The sequence below is a fragment of the Nyctereutes procyonoides genome, unplaced genomic scaffold (genome assembly GCF_905146905.1).
Source record: "Nyctereutes procyonoides isolate TBG_1078 unplaced genomic scaffold, NYPRO_anot_genome, whole genome shotgun sequence".
NCBI classification, from domain to species: Eukaryota; Metazoa; Chordata; class Mammalia; order Carnivora; family Canidae; genus Nyctereutes; species Nyctereutes procyonoides.
This window is the reverse complement of record NW_026575052.1, coordinates 6,498,346-6,516,672: the sequence shown is the minus strand read 5'-3', so window position 1 is coordinate 6,516,672 and position 18,327 is coordinate 6,498,346. Positions and strand designations below refer to the sequence as shown.

General features: G+C 57.6%; 1 protein-coding gene across 3 annotated transcripts in view; it reads right to left on the bottom strand.

The window, feature by feature from the left end:
- Positions 1-18,327, bottom strand: part of NBL1 (NBL1, DAN family BMP antagonist) — a 62,770-nt gene that overhangs the window by 4,447 nt on the left and 39,996 nt on the right. The window contains exon 1 of one of the 3 annotated variants that reach the window (XM_055331410.1): positions 13,420-13,526. The exons of 1 other annotated variant lie outside the window; for it this stretch is intronic. In XM_055331410.1, the coding sequence (XP_055187385.1) occupies positions 13,420-13,511 (92 nt within the window). In that variant the 5' untranslated portion in view covers positions 13,512-13,526. Of the gene's footprint in view, positions 1-6,426; positions 6,533-13,419; positions 13,527-18,327 lie in introns of those variants that run through there. One more of the 3 variants, XM_055331412.1, reaches the window with a different exon arrangement.

Sequence of the window (18,327 nt, the reverse complement as noted above, 5' to 3'; positions counted from 1 at the left end):
GCTCAGCCAGGGATTCCGGGGTTTGGGACAGTCCCAAGAGGGGCCCGGGCATGGCTGAACCGGGATCAGGGCCCGGGGCTGTCCCACAGATGCCCAGCCCCAGGGTGGGAGCGTGGTCCTACCCTCAGCCCACCTCCTTGGTGAAGCGTCCAGGAAGCGGGGGGTCTTGCCCCTTCCTACAGGGAACCCCAGGTGGGTGGCTCAGCTGGGCTTGCAGGGTGGGGGGGGCCAGCCTGCAGGGCTGTCACCACGTCTGTCCGGCAGCCCCGCGCTCTCCACCCAGAAAGTCTGCTCAGCTCCATCTCCCTGCAGAGACCAGTCTCCTCTGGTCCCAGCCAGCGGGGAGGGGCGACAGGGGAGAGGAGGGGAGTCGGGTCGGTGTGCCCCGTCCCGCCTGCGTCTGTGTCACGACCCTGGCTCTCACCCCCAGGTTTCCGGTCTCGCTCACCAGACAGCCGGCAAAGCCCACGGTTTAAGTCCAACCACATCCTAACAAAATACAATGGACTCCTTCCCAACTGGCAACCTAACTGATTTTTCAACAAGCCGGGCGTCCAGGAGGCTTCCTGACCCCACTGGCCCTCCTCCGTCCGTGCCCAGGGGGTGAGGCTCTGAGTCCACAGCACCCCACGAGGGTCCCTGCAGGCACCCCCCGCCCAGGCCAGAGCTCCCGGGGTCTCCCCAGGCTGGACGGGCCCCTCAGAGACCTCAGCCAGCCCTGGGGACTCTGTCCACCCGATGGACAGGGCAGGAAGATCAGGCCTGGGTCTGGAGGTGACGGGCCAGGAGCAAGTTCACGGGGAGTAGCCTGCAGCCCAGGCGGGTCTGCTTTGCACCTGAGCTGGGGGTGGGGGGGGGCGGGGATGGCAGCCACAGGCCAGGATCAGGCTAAGGGGGCAGCGCGGGGGCTGCGGGGGGTGCTGGGGTTAATAACAGGCTTACTGAGACAGGGCAGGGTAGGTTTTTAGGGGAGACACAGGCCTGGAGCACGGGGACTGGTTATTAGGGTCAGGTTCTAGCCATAGGGCATCTGCCTCTCCAGCAAGCAGCCCAGGGCTAATCTAGCGGTGCCCACGGTGGTGGGGAAGGGGGGCAGGGGCTGCAAGCCAACCCGCCAGGCCCGGCCAGGCCCTCAGAGGGGGCCGGAGCCACAGTCTGCTTGTCCAGGCCAGCTGCCCTGACTTCCAGCCAACTGCCCTGCTTGTGCCACAAGCAGGGCGCCCCCCCGCCCCCCCCCCCCCCCCCCGTCCCCTGGGCCCTCCCACCTGGGAGCCGTGTGACTTCCAGAAACAAAGCTCAGCTCCCTGCCCCTACTTGCCTCAACCATAGGATGGGGAGCACCACCACACCGCTGGGGAGGACAGCTGGGAGGATGCAATCAGCAGGCACCCAGCCCTGGCCAGGCCTTGTCCCCTGGGAGAGTGTGGGGAAAGCGAGGCAGGCCTCAGACCCCTGGTGCTGGAGCAGGAGGCAGGGGGGACCTGGGCAAGTCTCTCCTACACACGCATGCCATGGGGATGCACCCACGTTCCGCCCACCCTCACACCCACCCCCCAAGAATCCCTGCTGCCCCCCTCGCACCCGGGTGGGCTCTCTGCTAGCAGGTTTTCTTCTTTGCTGGTTTATGTTTTGTTTTTTGTTTTTTTCAAGCAGCAACTTAGCTAATTTTTTTAGACAGCAGTGGGACCTTCCTTCCAGAACAAGAGCCTCACCCAGAGATTCTCATCTCTTCCTCCCTCCCTGAAGGTCACACCACAAATCACGGGACTCCTAGAAGGCCAGGGTGGGAAGAGGGTTCCCCCCAGGCCCACCCCCCTTGCCTTGCAAAGGGGTCAGCCCCAAACACCCCCCCACACAGACACACACACCCCGGCAAGTCAGGCCAAGCAATGCTCTTCCCTGAGGCATGCGGGGTCCCCGCAGTGTGTCGCTCAGTCCACTGAGCACCTTCTAGACGGTGGAGGAGACAGTGGAGGGTGAGGCAGGGCAACTGGGGGCCCAGACCCTATGCCCCCTCAGAGCCAGAGCCTGGCCCGGGAGGTCCAGGGAGGAGTTGTGCAGGTGGGCAGTCGGGGCGGCTGGGCCCGAGGGAGGAGAGATCCTTAACTCTGGACTTAAGTCAGGATTAGAGTGAGCTACCAGCGATGGGGCGAGGAGGGCGCTCCCGGCTGAGGGCACCGCAGGGGCAACGGCAACGAGAGGGGCTTCAAGGCTGAGAGCCCCGCGCACGCCGGCCCGTCTCACGGGCGCAGGAGCCGCCGCGGACTGTGGACAGGGCACTGCTCTGGGCTCTCACACGTACGCGTTCCCGCGTCCTGACACCCCCCAAGAGCTAGACACTGCTATGCCCCCCATTCTACAGATGGGAGAAACCGAGGCACAGGGAGCTTAAGAGATAGGCTCAAGCTGACAAAGTGAAGGTTGACGACACCAGGATTTGAACACGGACAGTAATAAGGTAAAGCACCGGCCACAGAGGAAGAGAAGGCGCCCAGGGAACCCAGGGAATGGTCCGGAGGCAGACGCCCTACGGCTAGAACCCGACCCTAATAACCAGTCCCCGTGCTCCAGGCCTCTGTCTCCCCTAATGGTCCGGAGTTGGCGAGAGACCCGGGGCCCCCTGCCCCTGCCCAGCGGGCTGTGTCTCTCATCCTGACTCGCACAACTGGGGAGCAGAATTCAAGTCCCGCTCCCGGCTCCCCCGCCCACCAGATCCCCCCAGTGACAGCGTCCAGCCGGGCCAACCCCTGGCTCCTGGGAGCCTCCGAGTCGCGGCGCGGTTCCATCGGGGTGTCGTCAGCCCGGGGTGGCTGCCTTCTCACCGCCCTACTGCCGCTCCCAAATCCAAGCCCCCCAGATCCTCAGGGGCCTTGTGCCAACAGCAGGCACATCCTGAGGCTGCCAACAACACAGAAAGGAAGTCCCCTGGGCGGATGGAGGGGACGCTGGCTGGTGGAGACGGGGACAGCACCCAGCTCTCTCACACTGGGGACGAGAGGGCAGTGGGCAAACACGGGAGAGCCACTGGAGGGCTGTCTCCGGCTCCTTGGTTCAGAAGGTCCCCAGGAGGGGCGGGGGCAGTCGCAAGAATGGGCTTCCCGGTTGGGCCCTGGGGTCCTCTCTGTTTCCACACCTCCCAGAATCTAGCATCTTCCCGGAGATGCTCTGCTCGTCAATACCCAGAGGCCCGGGCCCCAGCCCTGGAGGTTCTGACCCCACAGGTCCAGGGTGTGGCCTGAGCACCAACAAGTGCTCCCACATGATTCTGAGGCCCAGCCAGGTTAGGAGCTAGGACTCCCCAAACTCCCCAGGGAAGGGAGCCCCACAGCCTGACGCCTGGATTCCAGGGCCTGGAATGAAGTCCTCGCGTCACTGGAGGGGCCCAGGTTTCAAGGGAGACCTCCAGGCCACCCTCTGCCTCGGTGAAACCCTTTGTAGAGCAGAGTCCATTTTGCATAAAAAGTGAATCACTGCCCATTTCCTCGTTGGGGTAAATCTGAATATTCGGGCCATGTAAATCAGGATCTTCTCCGTAGCATGGTCTACTCCCCACCATTCACACATACCACCACCGGCCTGGTGTCACTGTTCCCAGCAACGAGCCAGGTGTGGAAGCAGGTGAGGGCAGGGCTAGCAAATCCCTGGTGGCAAAGGAAGCCTCTCCTCTGCTTCCGGTACCTCTCCTGGGCACCTTTCCCACATAGGACCCCTCCCCCCGCCCAGATGGAGGCTTCCACCTGTGGGCCCACCATCCGGGACACGGCGACTTGCCCAGCCAGCACATGGGGTTGGTGGTGTGTTGTTATTGAACCGATCAGATGACCCTAGTGCCCCTCTGTCCCACTTTTCCTGTCCACATAACACACAGGATCTGGGTTCTCCACAACACGCTCTCCACCACTGACTGCCACAGACCCAAGTTCATAGCCTACCTCGGCCAACTTAAACTTTCTGTGCCTCAATTTCCTCATCTGCAAAGTGGGCACACACTGTGCCTGGAAAGGTCTGCAGAGGGCAGCTGCCACGGGATAAAGCCTCAGTGAGGTCACCACTACTGCTAGCCTGGGGTCCCTGAACCCAGCCCCCACCCTCCTGCCTCCAGAACGGTGCCCCTCCCCTCCCCACTTCCTCCCACCAGATCCTGGGTGGGTCCTGCAAAAAACCTAAATCCGCGTTGCCCCTGCCCCCATGAAACTGGATTTAGGGGGGAAATTCAACTCTGCAAGATGATGGCTCAGAAAGGGTGTTTCAAGCTGTCGAGTGCTGCCTCACACGCTCACTGGCCAGGGTGGGAGCCCAGAGGGAGACCCCGCTCAGACTCCCACCCTGGGGCCAGTGACTGAGGCACAGGGTCTTGAGAGATTAGCTGCCTCGAGCCCACCCTGGAGGAAACAGGCTGGGCCTGGCTGCCAGGCTGTCCGGGCTGCTGGTGCGGAGGGTGTGGCCTCTGGGGCCCGCGGGCCTCGGCTTGGGCTCAGCCAGGGTGCGGCAGTCCCTGCAGGTCCTGGACGGAGCACAAGGACTTCCTTGAATGGTGCAGCTGGAAAGGTCGCTCCGGGACGCCGGCCAAGAGGCGTCAGACCCCGGCCCGGCTCTGCTCAGCGGGCTCTCCCCGGCCCACTCCGGGGTCCGAGGACAAGTTCAGGCCCAAGCTCACCCACGGACTCATTGTGCGCCTGGGCGAGGGAGAATCTCGTGGTCACAGACGGAGCCACTGAACATTCGCTTTGCCTCCCTCGGCCTCCCATCTGCCGCCTCTAAAATAGGGAGCGTGGCCTGGGAATGTCCATTCAAGCGGGTTCCCTCAAGGGCAGCCCGGCTCGGGCGCCCTAGGACCACTGTGATTCCATGACCCCAGTCTCACCCAGGCTGGCTTCCTTCCTCCCCCGGCCCCGGCCGTCAGCGCTGGCAGGGCATGAACTGACCATGGGGGGGGGTGGGCGGACACACAGGGCCAGGCCCATGCCCCGAAGGCCCGCCCGCCTCTCCCAGGCAGCTCCACCTTGCCGGCCACAGCCCCCAGACCCGGACCGACGCTCTCCCACCTGCAGACCCTCCTGCCCACAGCCCGAAAACTATCCCCCAAACAAATCTATGCTAATGGGCTGCTGCAGGGCCGGCCTGCACATCTGCTCAGCAGAAGTCCCACTGCAGACCTCACCAGCATCCCTGCCCACTCTGCAGCCTCCGACCCTTGGGGCTGGGGGTGGGGAGAAGGAGCCAAACTGAGCCTGAACTCTCACTTTAAAAAGAATGAGGATAGGCCCGTGTCTAATGCAGACCACCCACTCCCCCCTCCGCCCCTCCACGGAGGCCCAGGACACAGAGGTCCAGCTAGCGGGGGCTGGGGGGAGACAGGGGCAGGGGTCGCCAAGCAAATGCTCCAGTCGCGCCTTTTCTTTGGCCCCAACTAAAGGCAAACCACACCCAAGCAGCCAAGCAGTGTCAGCATCTGGGGGGAGTTTCTGGAGGCTGGTGGTTTCCACAGTAACAAAGGGTGAGGGGCTCCTTGTTGACAAATTGCTTCCCCACCCCCCTCCCCCCGCCAGCGCCCAGCCTTTGGCCTCCAGCCCTGACCTCTGTTTTCCTGGGGTTCCCGTAGTTACGGGATGGAGTCCTCCAGCTGGGCGAGGGCCTCCGAAAGCCTGAAAATGTGCCCCGGTCCCCCGATGCCTGCCAAGCCCCTGGCCACGCCAAGGCAGGCAGCTGCCCCCTTTCCTGCGGCTTGTAAAAGCTCAGGATCGCCCCGCCCAGGGAGCAGGGCGGGCAGGTGGCCGGCAGCAGGGCCCCCGGTCCAGGCCGCCTCGCGGGGGTGGAATTCTCAAGGAAACTGAGCCCCCGGAAAGGCGGGCTCCCCCTGCCCCAGACTCAGTTCCAGGGGGATGACCCAGGCCAGGCCCCGGGGGCAGGCGGAAGGGAGGGGGAGGCCTTCGCTCCTGTTCCCGGGTCTAGGAAACTGTTCATGAACCCCACGGAGACGAGGGGGGGCTCGTGCCTCCGACCCCGGGGATCCGGGAGATGCACACACGCGGCCCCCCGCGCCCACCCCCCGCGCCCAGGGGCAGATGCGAGAGACTCGGCGTGAAGGCAGCGGCACGAGCGCGGGGGGACCCGACACGAAGGCAGACCCGGGGGAGGAACAGAAAGGAAGGGGAGCAGGGGACGGACGGGGCAGGCGCTCGGACGGGGCGCGGGGCCGGCGGCCGGACAAAAAGGAGGCGGGAGCCGCGGCTCGCGGGCGGAGCGGGGGGAGCGGGGGAGCGGGGGAGCGGGGGAGCCGGGGAGCCGGGGAGCCGGGGAGCCGGGGGGCCGGGGGAGCGCGCCCCGCGGCCGAGCTCCGAGCGCTGCCCCCGCGCCCCGGCCCGCCCTGCGCTCGGTGCCCCGGGGCCGCGGGAGCGTCCGGGAGCCGGTCCGGCCGGGACTTACCGCGCGCGGGGCGCCGCCGGGTCCTGCGGAGCTGGGTGCGGGGCGCGCGGGGGCGCACGGGGCGAGGCGCGGGGGGCGCACGGGGCGAGGCGCGGGGGGCGCACGGGGGGCGCGGGGGGCGGCGGGCGGCGACCCCGCGAGGCTGGGCTGGCTGCGCTGCGCGCCGTCTGCGGCCCCGGGCGGGCGCGCGGTGCGGGGGAGCGGCGAGCCGAGCGGCTCCGACGTCAGGGGTGTCTCCGCTCCAAATAGGGAGCGAGGGCGGGGGCAGCGGAGGGAGGGCCGCGCCGGAGAGAGGGCGGGCGCACGGCCGCTCCCTCCGGGCCGCGGGAGGGGGCGCCCCGGCCCCGGCCCCGGCCCCCGCCCCGGCCCCCGCCCCCGGCCCCGGCCCCCGCCCCGGCCCCGGCCCCCGCCCCGCCCGACGGCGCGCCCGAGCTCCGCGGAGCCCCCGCCGGCCTCCCCGCGCCGGACCGCGGCGACCCCGGGCGGCCGGGCCGGGCCCCGGTGACAAAGGCGGGGGCGGCCCCCTCCGTGCGGCCCCGCGGCGCTCCCCGCCTGCCCGCCCTCGGGCGCGACCCGGGTCCCCGCGGGGCCCGGCCGCCGGGACGCCGCCGCCCCTCGGCCCCCGCCCGGCCGCCCCCCGCCCCGGCGCCGGTCGAAGCGTCCGGGGAAGGGCGCGCGAGCCCCGGAAGGACTCCGGACCCGGACTCTCTCGTCCCGGGCCCCGCGGCCCAGCTCCCCGGGCGCGCTCGAGGGGTGGCCCTTGTGCCCCCTCCGCCCGGGTGCTCTCCGGGGAATGAGGACACAGCTCCGCTCCTGCAAAGGAGGAGCCCGGGGCACAGTCGTGGGACCTGGAGATTTTGCCCTCAGAGCTGTGCACGGCCCTGGATTTCACCCCGGCCTGCCTGGAAGCTCCCGCCCCGGGGACCCAGGTCACAGGTGGCTGAGCACCCTGGGTGGCTCCTCCCGGTGGCCTGCTGGTAACTCCCCGGTGGGCTCTGATGGCTCCACACCCAGACGCGTCCCGGTGCCTCTACCTCCTGCCTATGCCGTTGCCTCTGCCTGGGGTTCCCTTCTCCTTTCTTCTCCCGATAACGTGTTCTGCAAGCACCACACGGGAAAGACTTCCCAAGACCCTCAGGTAGCATGATCCATCCCTCCGGCTGTGCCAATTCCCCTCTACACCGGTCGTGCACGTCTCTCTTCCCCATTAGACCGTGAGCTCCTTGCAGGCAGGGATTGCCTGTTTATTCCAGTGTCCCCAGGGCCTAAGGAGGAGCAGGATGTATTTGGCTAAGTGGAAATAATCATTAGCTCCCATAGATAAGTGTTCCCGGGAGAATGACAATAATACCAACCCTACAATATATAAAATCTATCTTATGATATGTATTTGTATGTGGAATGACTGACAATCGCAATAGCTCACACATACCGAGCACTTCAGTGGGGACCCGGTCCCATTCTAGCCACCTGTCACCCGCACAATAATTCTATAAAATAAACAGTATTGTTATCCTCATTTTGTAGGTGAGAGAAGCAAAACCCAGACAGAGGTGTTAGGTAACTGACCTAAAGTCACACAGCAGGAGACGAGGCCAGCTACTGTCTGTGGGATGACCCTGTCCCACAAAGTCTGGCCTTGCAGCCCAGTGCAAAGTAGACACTCAGGAAATAGTTACCGCTGTGCCCATCATCAGCCTTCTCTCTCTCTCTCTTTTTAAAGATATTAATTATGTATTCATGAGAGACACAAAGAAAGAGCCAGAGACACAGGCAGAGGGAGAAACAGGTCCCCTGCAAGGAGCCCAATGCGGGACTCGGTCCCAGGACCCTGGGATCACGGCCTGAGCCGAAGGCAGACGCTCACCCGCTGAGCCATCCGGGTGCCCTGCCACCAGCCTTCTCAAGGCAGGGGGGAGTGGAGGCCTGCATTTTGAGAGAAGCCACTCCAGCACTGCAGGAAGCTAACTGTGTAGCCTCGTGAGCTCGTCAGATCACACAGAAAGCTGGGCGTGGTAGCCCTTGACAGTTCGGCCACAACTCTGAAACACAGGGAAGTTCTAGAGCAATCCCAAACACCTCATCAAGGACACGGGGCTTAGTGTTGAGTTCACACCTGCCTGGGGAAGTCTGGTCATCTCAGAATGACCACAGTGTGGCCAGGGGTTCTGGAAGGTGACCTGTCAATAATACCACCAGCTATCGTCATGTGCCAGGTATTATGCCAAGCACTATGCCTGCTTTATCCTATCAAATCCTTACCACGGTCTCGACATTATCCCCATTTTAGAGGTGAGAAAAATGAGGCCTCGAAAAGTTTAGCGACCTGCCCCAGATCCTACCAGTAGTGACTGACAAATTGAAACCTGAACCCAGACCCGACCAGTCCAAAGCCTGGGCTCCTGTGCCCACCACACCCTGTTGGCTGCCTCCGAGCCTCTCCCCATCAGGCTGCCAAGAGGATGCTACCCCACTGGGAGCCAGGGGGATGGGGCCCCTGCAAGAAAGGCAGAACCTGTCACGTCAGAGTCCCCGAGCTCGCAGACACACCTGGTTGGCAGCAGCGCGCCAGTTGCCCCGACAGGCCTGGCTGGCACAGGGCACGGGCCTGAAGCCAGAGCCTCCTGGCCCCGGGCCAGCCTCTTGGGGCCGAGTAATGTGGGGCCCAGGGCTGGGGTAGAGGCCTGAAAGCCTCTCTCCCCAGCTCATTAGCAAACATCTGGGCTCAAGAAAATGACCGACCTGGAATGTGGCTGGGCTGTGGGGAGCTGCTCCCTCCCCGAGTCCCGGGAATGTGAGCTCCCTCCCGCAGGGCACGGGCTCGGGCCAGCTGTTTCCTCTAATCCCGTCAGCCCGGCCTCGACAGGGGTGCAAACCTCTGCACTCTCCTGGAGAGTGAAAACAAGCAAAAGCCCTTCCTTCCCAGTCCGGCCCACTCAATCAGGGGCTGGTACCGGCCCGGGAGATGCTCGGTCCCTCCCTCTCCTATGAGATAAAGACCAAGCATCTCCACGCTTCCGCGTCTGCAGCTGGGAGGGGCTGCTAGGACTCATCACAGAAGGTTCTGGAGCCTTCCTGCTTGGGTCTGAATCCTCGCTCCATCACCGGCTGACTCCGTGACTCCGTTCAAGCTGTTTCCTGCCTGGGCCCCGGGTTCCTCCCCTGCCAAGCGTACCTGGTCATGGCACCCCACAGAGTTGCTGGTCAGGACTCATTCACTTACTTAACAAATACTCATGGTGCCTACGGTGCGCCAGAAGGCACAGAGTGTGAGGACACAGCAGGGGACCCGACCCGTAAGGTCCCAGCCCCTGAGAGGCGAGCGTCCTGGGACTCGGAGCAGAGCCCGCATGAGCAGGTGAATGGGTTTCCCATCATCAAGTGCTGTGAAGAACTAAGTAAGCCAGAGGGGGCGGTGGGACGAGGGAGCCCCAGGAGGCGGCTCAGAGGGGACATGGAAGGTAGGGAGGTGATGAGTCAGGATTCCAGGAGTAAATGGGTGCAAAGTGCTTGGCACCGTTTCTGGAAAACACCCCGCGCTCCCCAGGTTGAAACCATCTCAGGAAGGTTCCTACGTAGCAGAGGGAAGGCGGGGGTCGGGGTCCCTGGGCCACCCCTAGGCTTTTGGCACAGGCTTCCTCCTCCCCTTTCTCAACTCCTGCACTTCCTGAGCCTGTTTCTTCATCTGTGAGAGACGAATTTTAAGAGCAGCCAACGGCAGGCTCACCGAGAGCCACAGCCACGCACGCGGAGCAGCGCGGACCGGCAAGACCCGCTCTCAGGAAGCGGAGCGGCTGCTGTGACCCTGGGCCCTGGACGAAGGGATTTGCCCGAGTCTGCGCAGCGTGGGAGCAGGTGCAGGAGCAGAATCAGATATTCTGACTCTGAGCCCGCCCCCTGGGCTGTGTCCTCTGGCCTCGGCCTCCTCCTCCTCCTCCTCCCCCTCCTCCTGCCTCTGGAGCCTCAGGAAGGCTCTGGCCCCCACCTTGGGCTCAGAGAAAGCGGGAGGAGAAGGTGGTGATGCTCTCCAGCGTCTGCAGAGGGATGGCGCTGGCTGGACCGGAGAGCCCCCAGGGGAGGCCCCAGGGGAGGGCCCGGGGCCCCACAGACAAATTTGAAATACCCTTTTGGGGGCAACCCGGGTGGCTCAGCGGTTTAGAGCCTGTCTTCAGCCCAGGGCCTGATCCTGGGGACCTGGAATCGAGTCCCACGTCGGGCTCCCTGCATGGAGCCTGCTTCTCCCTCTGCCTGTGTCTCTGCCTCTCTCTCTCTCTCTCTCTGTGTGTGTCTTTCATGAATAAATAAAATCTAAAAAAAAAAAAAAAAAAGCAATACCCTTTTGTTGGCGGGGGCGGGAGGCCAAGCATCAGAAAGAGTGACCAAGTGCTAAGAATGGGGGGGGAGATGAGGGCGAGAAGACGGTCAGAGACGAGAACCGAATTCTGGAAATTTGTGAGAAATTTCAGCCCAGGTCCACCCGAGCCCAGTGGCTGTCCCTCCCGCACCCAGGCAGGCAGCCTCGCAAGGTGGTCCCAGCTGTACCTCTGCTCTGACTGTGGACGCCCTGATGTTGCCAGGGGTGGGGTGCTGGGGGCTGTGCCCAGCCACCCCCTTGCCCCGCACCTGTTTGCTTTCTCCCCCCTCCCCTGTGGCAGCGCCCGAGCGGGGCTGTCAGGAAAGGGGCACGTGTGCGTCACCCTGCTGCTCACGGTGAACACAGTGAGCAGGGCGGGTCACACCAGGGAAGTCATTTCCTGGACACCGTCATTTGCCCATTGTTTTCTCACATCATTTCTTCCATTTCTCAGCTCCCATGTCCACGCAAGCCCACAGAGAGGAGAGCTTCTCTCCCTCCTCAAGAGTTGGTCCTTCTGGGCATAGATTTACCATCCTACAGAACAAGAACCACCTTCTTTCTTAAGGTTTCTGTACTCCAGATAAATTCATTGAAAAGTACCCTTTTTAGGAACATGGGAACTCAGGGAGAAAAAGGCACAGAAGCATATCATCTGGGGGGGTCTCTGTGCAGCCCCTCTCCTGGGGACACGGCCTCCTGCTACATCTGCAAACAGACAGGGCCATCTGGCAGTGAGTGTCCTCGTGGAACCCGCCCTCCCGCTCAGGCAGGCCAGACCCCAGTGGGCGGTGAGCCAGGCTGCACCCATCAGATGCTCTCTGGAGGAATCTGCACTGGGGCCACACTGGGCGGCACAATCATGGTCTGAGTGTAATTCTAGAGATGTCTGGCTCCTGAAGAAGCTGACGAGGGCTTGGGTCTTGCCCTGTACATCCTTGACACGCACCTGTCCTTGGAATCTCTGAGTTTCTCGCAATCTTTTTTTTTTAATGATTTTATTTATTTATTCATGAGAGATACAGAGAGAGAGAGGCAGAGACACAGGCAGAGAGAGAAGCAGGCTCCCTGTGGGAAGCCCAAGGTGGGACTCGATCCCGGGTCTCTAGGATCATGACCTAAGCCAAAGGCAGATGCTCAACCACTGAGCCGCCCAGGCGTCCTGAGTATTTTACAATCTTAAGCTAGTTTGCAGACGTTTATCATTTACCTCCCCAAAAAGTGTGATTAAAATGTCTTTCTTTAACCACTTCCTTTAAGTGTCCAGCACAGCGGGAGGTACAGGGACAGAAGAAGGCACAAGGCCTGCCCGGTAAGGGGAAAGGACAGACACACAGACAATGAGAAGTAGCAAAGTCCCAGGGGGCTGACATGCCTAAGAAAGGCTCGATGGAGGAGGCAGGATTTGAACAGGGGCTGGAGATGTGAGCAAGACTTGAGCCAGTCAGGAGCGCTTGGGTGGCTCAGTTGGTGAAGCGTCTGCCTGTGGCTCAGGTCATGATCTCAGGGTCCTGGATGGAGCCCCACATCTAGCTCTCTGCTCAGAGGAGAGCCTGCTTCTCTCTCTCCCTCTGCCACTCCCCCTGCTCATGCTCTCTCAAATAAGTACATAAAATCACTAAAGAAAAAGGGGGGTGGGGGAATCCCTGGGTGGCTCAGCGGTTTGGCACCTGCCTTTGGCCCAGGGCGCAATCCTGGAGTCCCGGGATCGAGTCTCAGGATCGAGTCCCGCGTCAGGCTCCCAGCATGGAGCCTGCTTCTCCCTCCTCCTGTGTCTCTGCCTCTCTCTATCATAAATAAATAAATAGATAGATAAATAAATAAATAAATACATACATACATAAATAAATCTTAAAAAAGGGGGGGGGGGGCTTGTGCAAGTCAGGAAAGCAGTCCATACTAAGAAAGAAAAAGCCAGGAAAGGAAGTTTGTATTTGGCAAACGTGTGGCCCCCAGGCCTCCACAGCACTACAGCAGATGATAGTAATGTTAACACCCCTGGGCTTGGCCCAGATACAGCCCCAGAATCCTTCACATCGCTCCTCTAGACAGTCACCACCAAATGGGTACATGTGGAGATGAAACGTGGGTGACTGAAAATGTCACCCCTAGGGAAACGTGTCTCAGGAATAAATAATGAGTTTTATGGCAATAGAGTTAATAGACTACTATTCACTTACTCAGCAAATATTTATCGAGTGCCCACCGCGTGCTGGCTAAGGATACAGCAGTGAAACAAACCCCAATCCCTGCCCTCAGGGAGCGTACATCCCAGCGAGAAGAGACAGATGGCCAACCAACCATGTAGGTGCCGAGGTTGTGGGAAATGCTGGAGAGAAAAATAAAGCAGAGAGGTGGGTTAGGGTGTATGTGTAGGGTCAGAAAGACCAGAGTGGTCAGGGAAGATCTCGCTGAGCACGAGACATCGGGTAGAGACTGGAAGGAGACTAGGGCATGAGCTCTGTGGGTACCTGGGCGAAGAGCGGTCAGAGACCACCAGCCGAGGACAGCAAGTACAAGGCCCCGAGGTGGAAGCCTGCCAGTGTGGTCAGGCACAGCGAGGACAGAACGACTGGAGCAGAGGAACCAGGGAGAGGGTGGTAAGAGTCAAGGTCAGGCAGGTACCGGGAGGGCCACACCTTGCAGGGTCTTTGGAGTCCACTGGATTGACTGGCTTTTTCTCCAAATGGGATGAAAGGCCACCGGAAGGTTTTGAGCAGGTGACTGACATAATCCAATTTCTGTTATAAACAGGCTGCTGTGTGGAGAATAAAGGGGGGAAATTATGATATAACCCAACATGACTGTAGGCCAGGGACCAGGCAAAAGGCTTCTCCTAGAGTAACGAAGTCATATGTTGATGAATTTATTCTCCTAGTAACCTTTTGAAGGAATCATCACCGTTCCCGTTTACAGATGAGGAAAGCAAGGCACGGACAGAGTAAGTAACTTCCAGGACCCCACAGCGAGTAAGTGTCCAAACTGGAATTCAAACCCTCACCACCACCCCCACCACCCCCAAAGTGTGGCTCCAGAGCTCAGGCCCTTAGCCTTTAACTTACTCTGGAGAGGGCAGTGGGCAGAGGAGGCCGAGGTAGGAGCTGGTTGGTGGAGGGTCTTGAATGCTAAGCAAAGAAATTTGGACTGAGACCCTGTGCATTACTGGGGAGCTGCTGAGAATTTATGAACAATGGGTGCAAAACAGTGTTAAAACTTCTGGGGGTTCAGGAGGCACCTGGCTGGCTTCATCGGTAGAATATGCAACTCTTGAACTCAGAGTTGTTTGTTTTTTTAAGATTTTATTTCATTTTAAAGATTTTTTAAATTTTCTTACTCATGAGTGACGCAGAGAGGGAGGCAGAGACATAGCAGAAGGAGAAGCAGGCTCCCTACAGTGAGCCCGCTGTGGGACTCGATCCCAGGACCCCGGGGTCATGACCTGAGCCGAAGGCAGACAGTCAACTGCTGAGCCACCCAGGTACCCCAAGATTTTATTTTATTTTATTTTATTTTATTTTATTTTATTTTATTTTTTTAAAGATTTATTTTTATTTATGATAGAGAGAGAGAGGCAGAGGGAGAAGCAGGCTCCATGCCGGGAGCCCGATGCGGGACTCGATCCCGGGACTCCAGGATCGCACCCTGGGCCAAAGGCAGGCGCCAAACCGCTGAGCCACCCAGGGATCCCCGCAAGATTTTAACTTTAAGTAATCTCTATACCCAATGTGGAGCTCGAACCCATGACCCCAAGATCAAGAGTCGCATGCTCTACTGAGTCAGCCAGGGCCCTCCTCGGGGTTGTGAGTTTGAGCCCCATGTTAGGTATAGAGATACTTAAGAATTAAATCTTAAAAAAAAAAAAAAAAAAACCTGGGGTAAGGGGGTGAGGCTGGAGGTTGAGAGGCCACCGCAAGTCTTACAGAGATTCTGGTAAGGTAAAAGAAATCCCCCAAGACCCCCCCACCTTGACTGAACAAGGCTTGGGTTCAGCCCAAAAAGCAGCTTTATGACTGGTTTCTGGGGCCCATGGAGTGGAGTCAAGAAACCTGGAAGGATGTGGCTACTGACCGACATGTTCTAACGTTCACCTTCTATGGCTCTATCTCCTGGTCTTTAAGGGATCAAGGTGGGACGCCTGGGCGGCTCAGTGGTTGAGCATCTGCCTTTGGCTTAGGGTGTGATCCTGGGGTCCTGGGATCCAGTCCCACATCGAGGTCCCTGCGTGGAGCCTGCTTCTCCCTCTGCCTGTGTCTCTGCCTCTCTGTGTCTCTCGTGAATCAATAAATAAAATCTTAAAACAAAAAAAAAAGGAAGAAGGGATCAAGGAAAGATCTGTAATTACCTTATACCCCTGGACAGGAGGACTTTTCCTGGTAAAACAAGTGGAACTTGAATTTTGTGCACAAAGTCCACCATAGAGTGAAGAGGAAGTGAAGTCTTTATTTCTGTGCTAAAAAGAGTCTGTCGGGACGCCTGGGTGGCTCAGTGGTTGAGCGTCTGCCTTTGGCCCAGGGCATGATCCTGGAGTCCCAGGATCGAGTCCCACATCAGGCTCCCTGCATGAAACCTGCTTCTCTCTCTGTCTCTCATGAATAAATAAATGAGATCTAAAAAATAATAATAAAATAAAATAAATAAAAAGAGTCTGTCGTGTGATATTGATGTATGTCCATTTTAAATGGCAAAATGATTCACCTGGTCATACTTTGTTACATAGTTGATTATATCGTGAAATATTATTTAGTGGGCTGTCCCACTTTTCTCCAAAATAACACGGTGCACGCATGACCTCACATGTGTAGTGTGGCAGGAAGGGATCATTACAGCCGTCTTACAATGAGGCCCAGAGAGATCGAGTGACTTTCTCATGATTACACAGTGACCTAGGGAAGCAGCTTAGAAGAGAACAGAGGATGCTCTATAGTAAAAACCTGGGGAAGCCTTTCTTCTAATTGAAAGTCACTGACCCATACAAATGATCAGTCAGGGCCACCCACTTAATGATTCTATTTATTTATTTGGGAGAGAAAGAGTGAGAGAGAGAGAGCACGAGATGGGGGAAGGTCATAGGGAGAAGGAGACTTCCTGCCGAGCAGGGAGCCCAATGTGGGGCTCGATCCTGGGACTCTGGGATCATGACCTGAGCCAAAGGCAGACACTAAACCATCTGAGCCACCCAGGCGCCCAGAGCCACCCACTTAAAAAAAAAAAAAAAAAGTTAATTTAGGGGTTTTGAAAATGTATGGAACATTAAACTCAGCTCCCTAACTGAAAATTTATCCTTATGGATAAAACTGTTTCATAATTATTAGGACAAGAAAAACTGTACTCTGGGTCATGATCACTTCCAGAGGTGTAGACAGCAGAACAGGTAGAAGGTAAGGAAAAAGGACACGCCGAGAGACCAGAGGGCACTCATACTCCGCCTCTCGGGGATCACAGAGGATTTCCACTCATCAACACACAGGAGCCAAGTAGATATCACGGATAATAAATACTGCTCTTTAGCAATTAAATCCCCAAAGCCAGGTTTCTCACTGCTAGATAAGGGAGTTACAAACTGGGATGGGCTAAGGCCAGACAAAACCCTAGGTCTGGGACTTTAGTTATCAGTACAAACTCAAGGTCACATACATGCACCCACACACCTATTTCCTGGCTCTGCGGAACAGTGACACATGGACAGAAATGGGCACAACTCTCCCCTAAAAGGAACCAGGGCTCCCTGGAGAAATGGCAGGATTCCAAGGCTGGGGTAAAGAAAATACTGGAAGAGTCTGGACTACCTTGTCCTTATGGAGTGGGTATGTCAGAAGAAAACAGGTGCCAGCTTGGAAGAGCTCCTAACAGACGTACCTGGATAATCTGAGAAACAAATGTTGACAATCATGGATTATAATCAATTTAATAAAGTGAGACCCCATGAGTCCATAATGATAGAAATAAATGAACAAATAGCTTGGGAGGAAGGGAAAGTTCTTCCTCATAATGACGTCAAGTCATGAAAAATAATGAATTCTGGAAATTGCCACCGGATGCTAAAAATCACAATGGCTTGATGAGGAACAGGATATGTACGGTGTCAAAAGCATCTCCCCCATAATTTATTTATTAATTACAAAGAAAAATAATAAATGTATACTGGAGACACTAAGCCAGCAGCCCTTACACCAAGTGAGCGAAGTTCACTGCACTACTGTGAAGACACGTGGACATCCATGCATCAGAAAGATACATCTCTGCCCAAACTGCAAAACCTAAATTTAATCATGAATCGTGAGGAAACCACAGGCAAACCCAACTGAGGAACACTCTACAAAGCAACTGGTTTGTCCTCATCAAAAATGTCAAGAGCAAGAAGAAAAGCTGATGAACGGTTCTGGATTAAAGAAAGAGACTTAAAAAAAAAAAAGAAAGAGACTTGGGGATCCCTGGGTGGCGCAGCGGTTTGGTGCCTGCATTTGGCCCAGGGCACGATCCTGGAGACCCGGGATCGAATCCCACATTGGGCTCCCGGTGCATGGAGCCTGCTTCTCCCTCTGCCTGTGTCTCTGCCTCTCTCTCTCTCTCTGTGACTATCATAAATAAATAATTAAAAAAAAAAAAAGAGACTTGACGACTAAATACAGCGCATGAGTCTGGACTGAGCAAAGGGCAGGAAGATGTGTTGTTCTGACAATTCACAAAATTTAACATGTACTGTGGATTGGAGGATACTACTGTATTAATGTCAATTCCCTGATTTATTTATTTTTTTAAAGACTGTGCTTGTTTACTTGAGTGAGCTTGCACGCCCATGAGACCACGAGTGCATGTGAGCAGGAGGAGGGGTACAGGGAGAGGGAGAGAATCTCAAGCAGACTGTGCACTCAGCGCAGAACCCGACACAGGGCTCGAACTCACGACCCGGAAATCAGCACTTGAGCTAAACGTCGGAGACTGAGCCACTCAGGCGCCCCTTGTTTTTAAAGATTTTATTTTTAAACCATCTCTACACCCAACGTGGGGCTCGCACTCATGACCCTGAGTTTAAGAGTTGCATGCTCTACTGACTGAGCCAGCTGGGCACCTATTAATTCCCTGATTTTGATAATTGTACTGTGGTTACCTATGAATCTCCTTATTCTTAGAAAACATACACTGAAATATTTATGTGTCTATGGACATGATGTCTCCATCTTACTCTCATATGGCTCAAAAATACTGCACACACACAGAGAGATACACAGAATGGTACAGTGGACAAGGAAGAGTGTGAACAATTGGTGAACATGGGTAAAACGTACAAAGGAGTCCCTTATTTTCACAACTTTTCTGTAAATGTAAAATTTTATCAAATCAAGTTACAAAAATATTTATCCTCAGGGATCCCTGGGTGGCTCAGTAGTTGAGCACCTGCCTTCAGCCCAGGGCATGATCCTGGGGTCCCAGGATTGAGTCTCACATTGTGCTCCCTGGAGCCTGCTTCTATCTCTGCCTGTGTCTCTGCCTCTCTCTCTCTCTCTCTCTCTCTCTCTGTTTCTGTCTCTCATGAATGAATAAATACA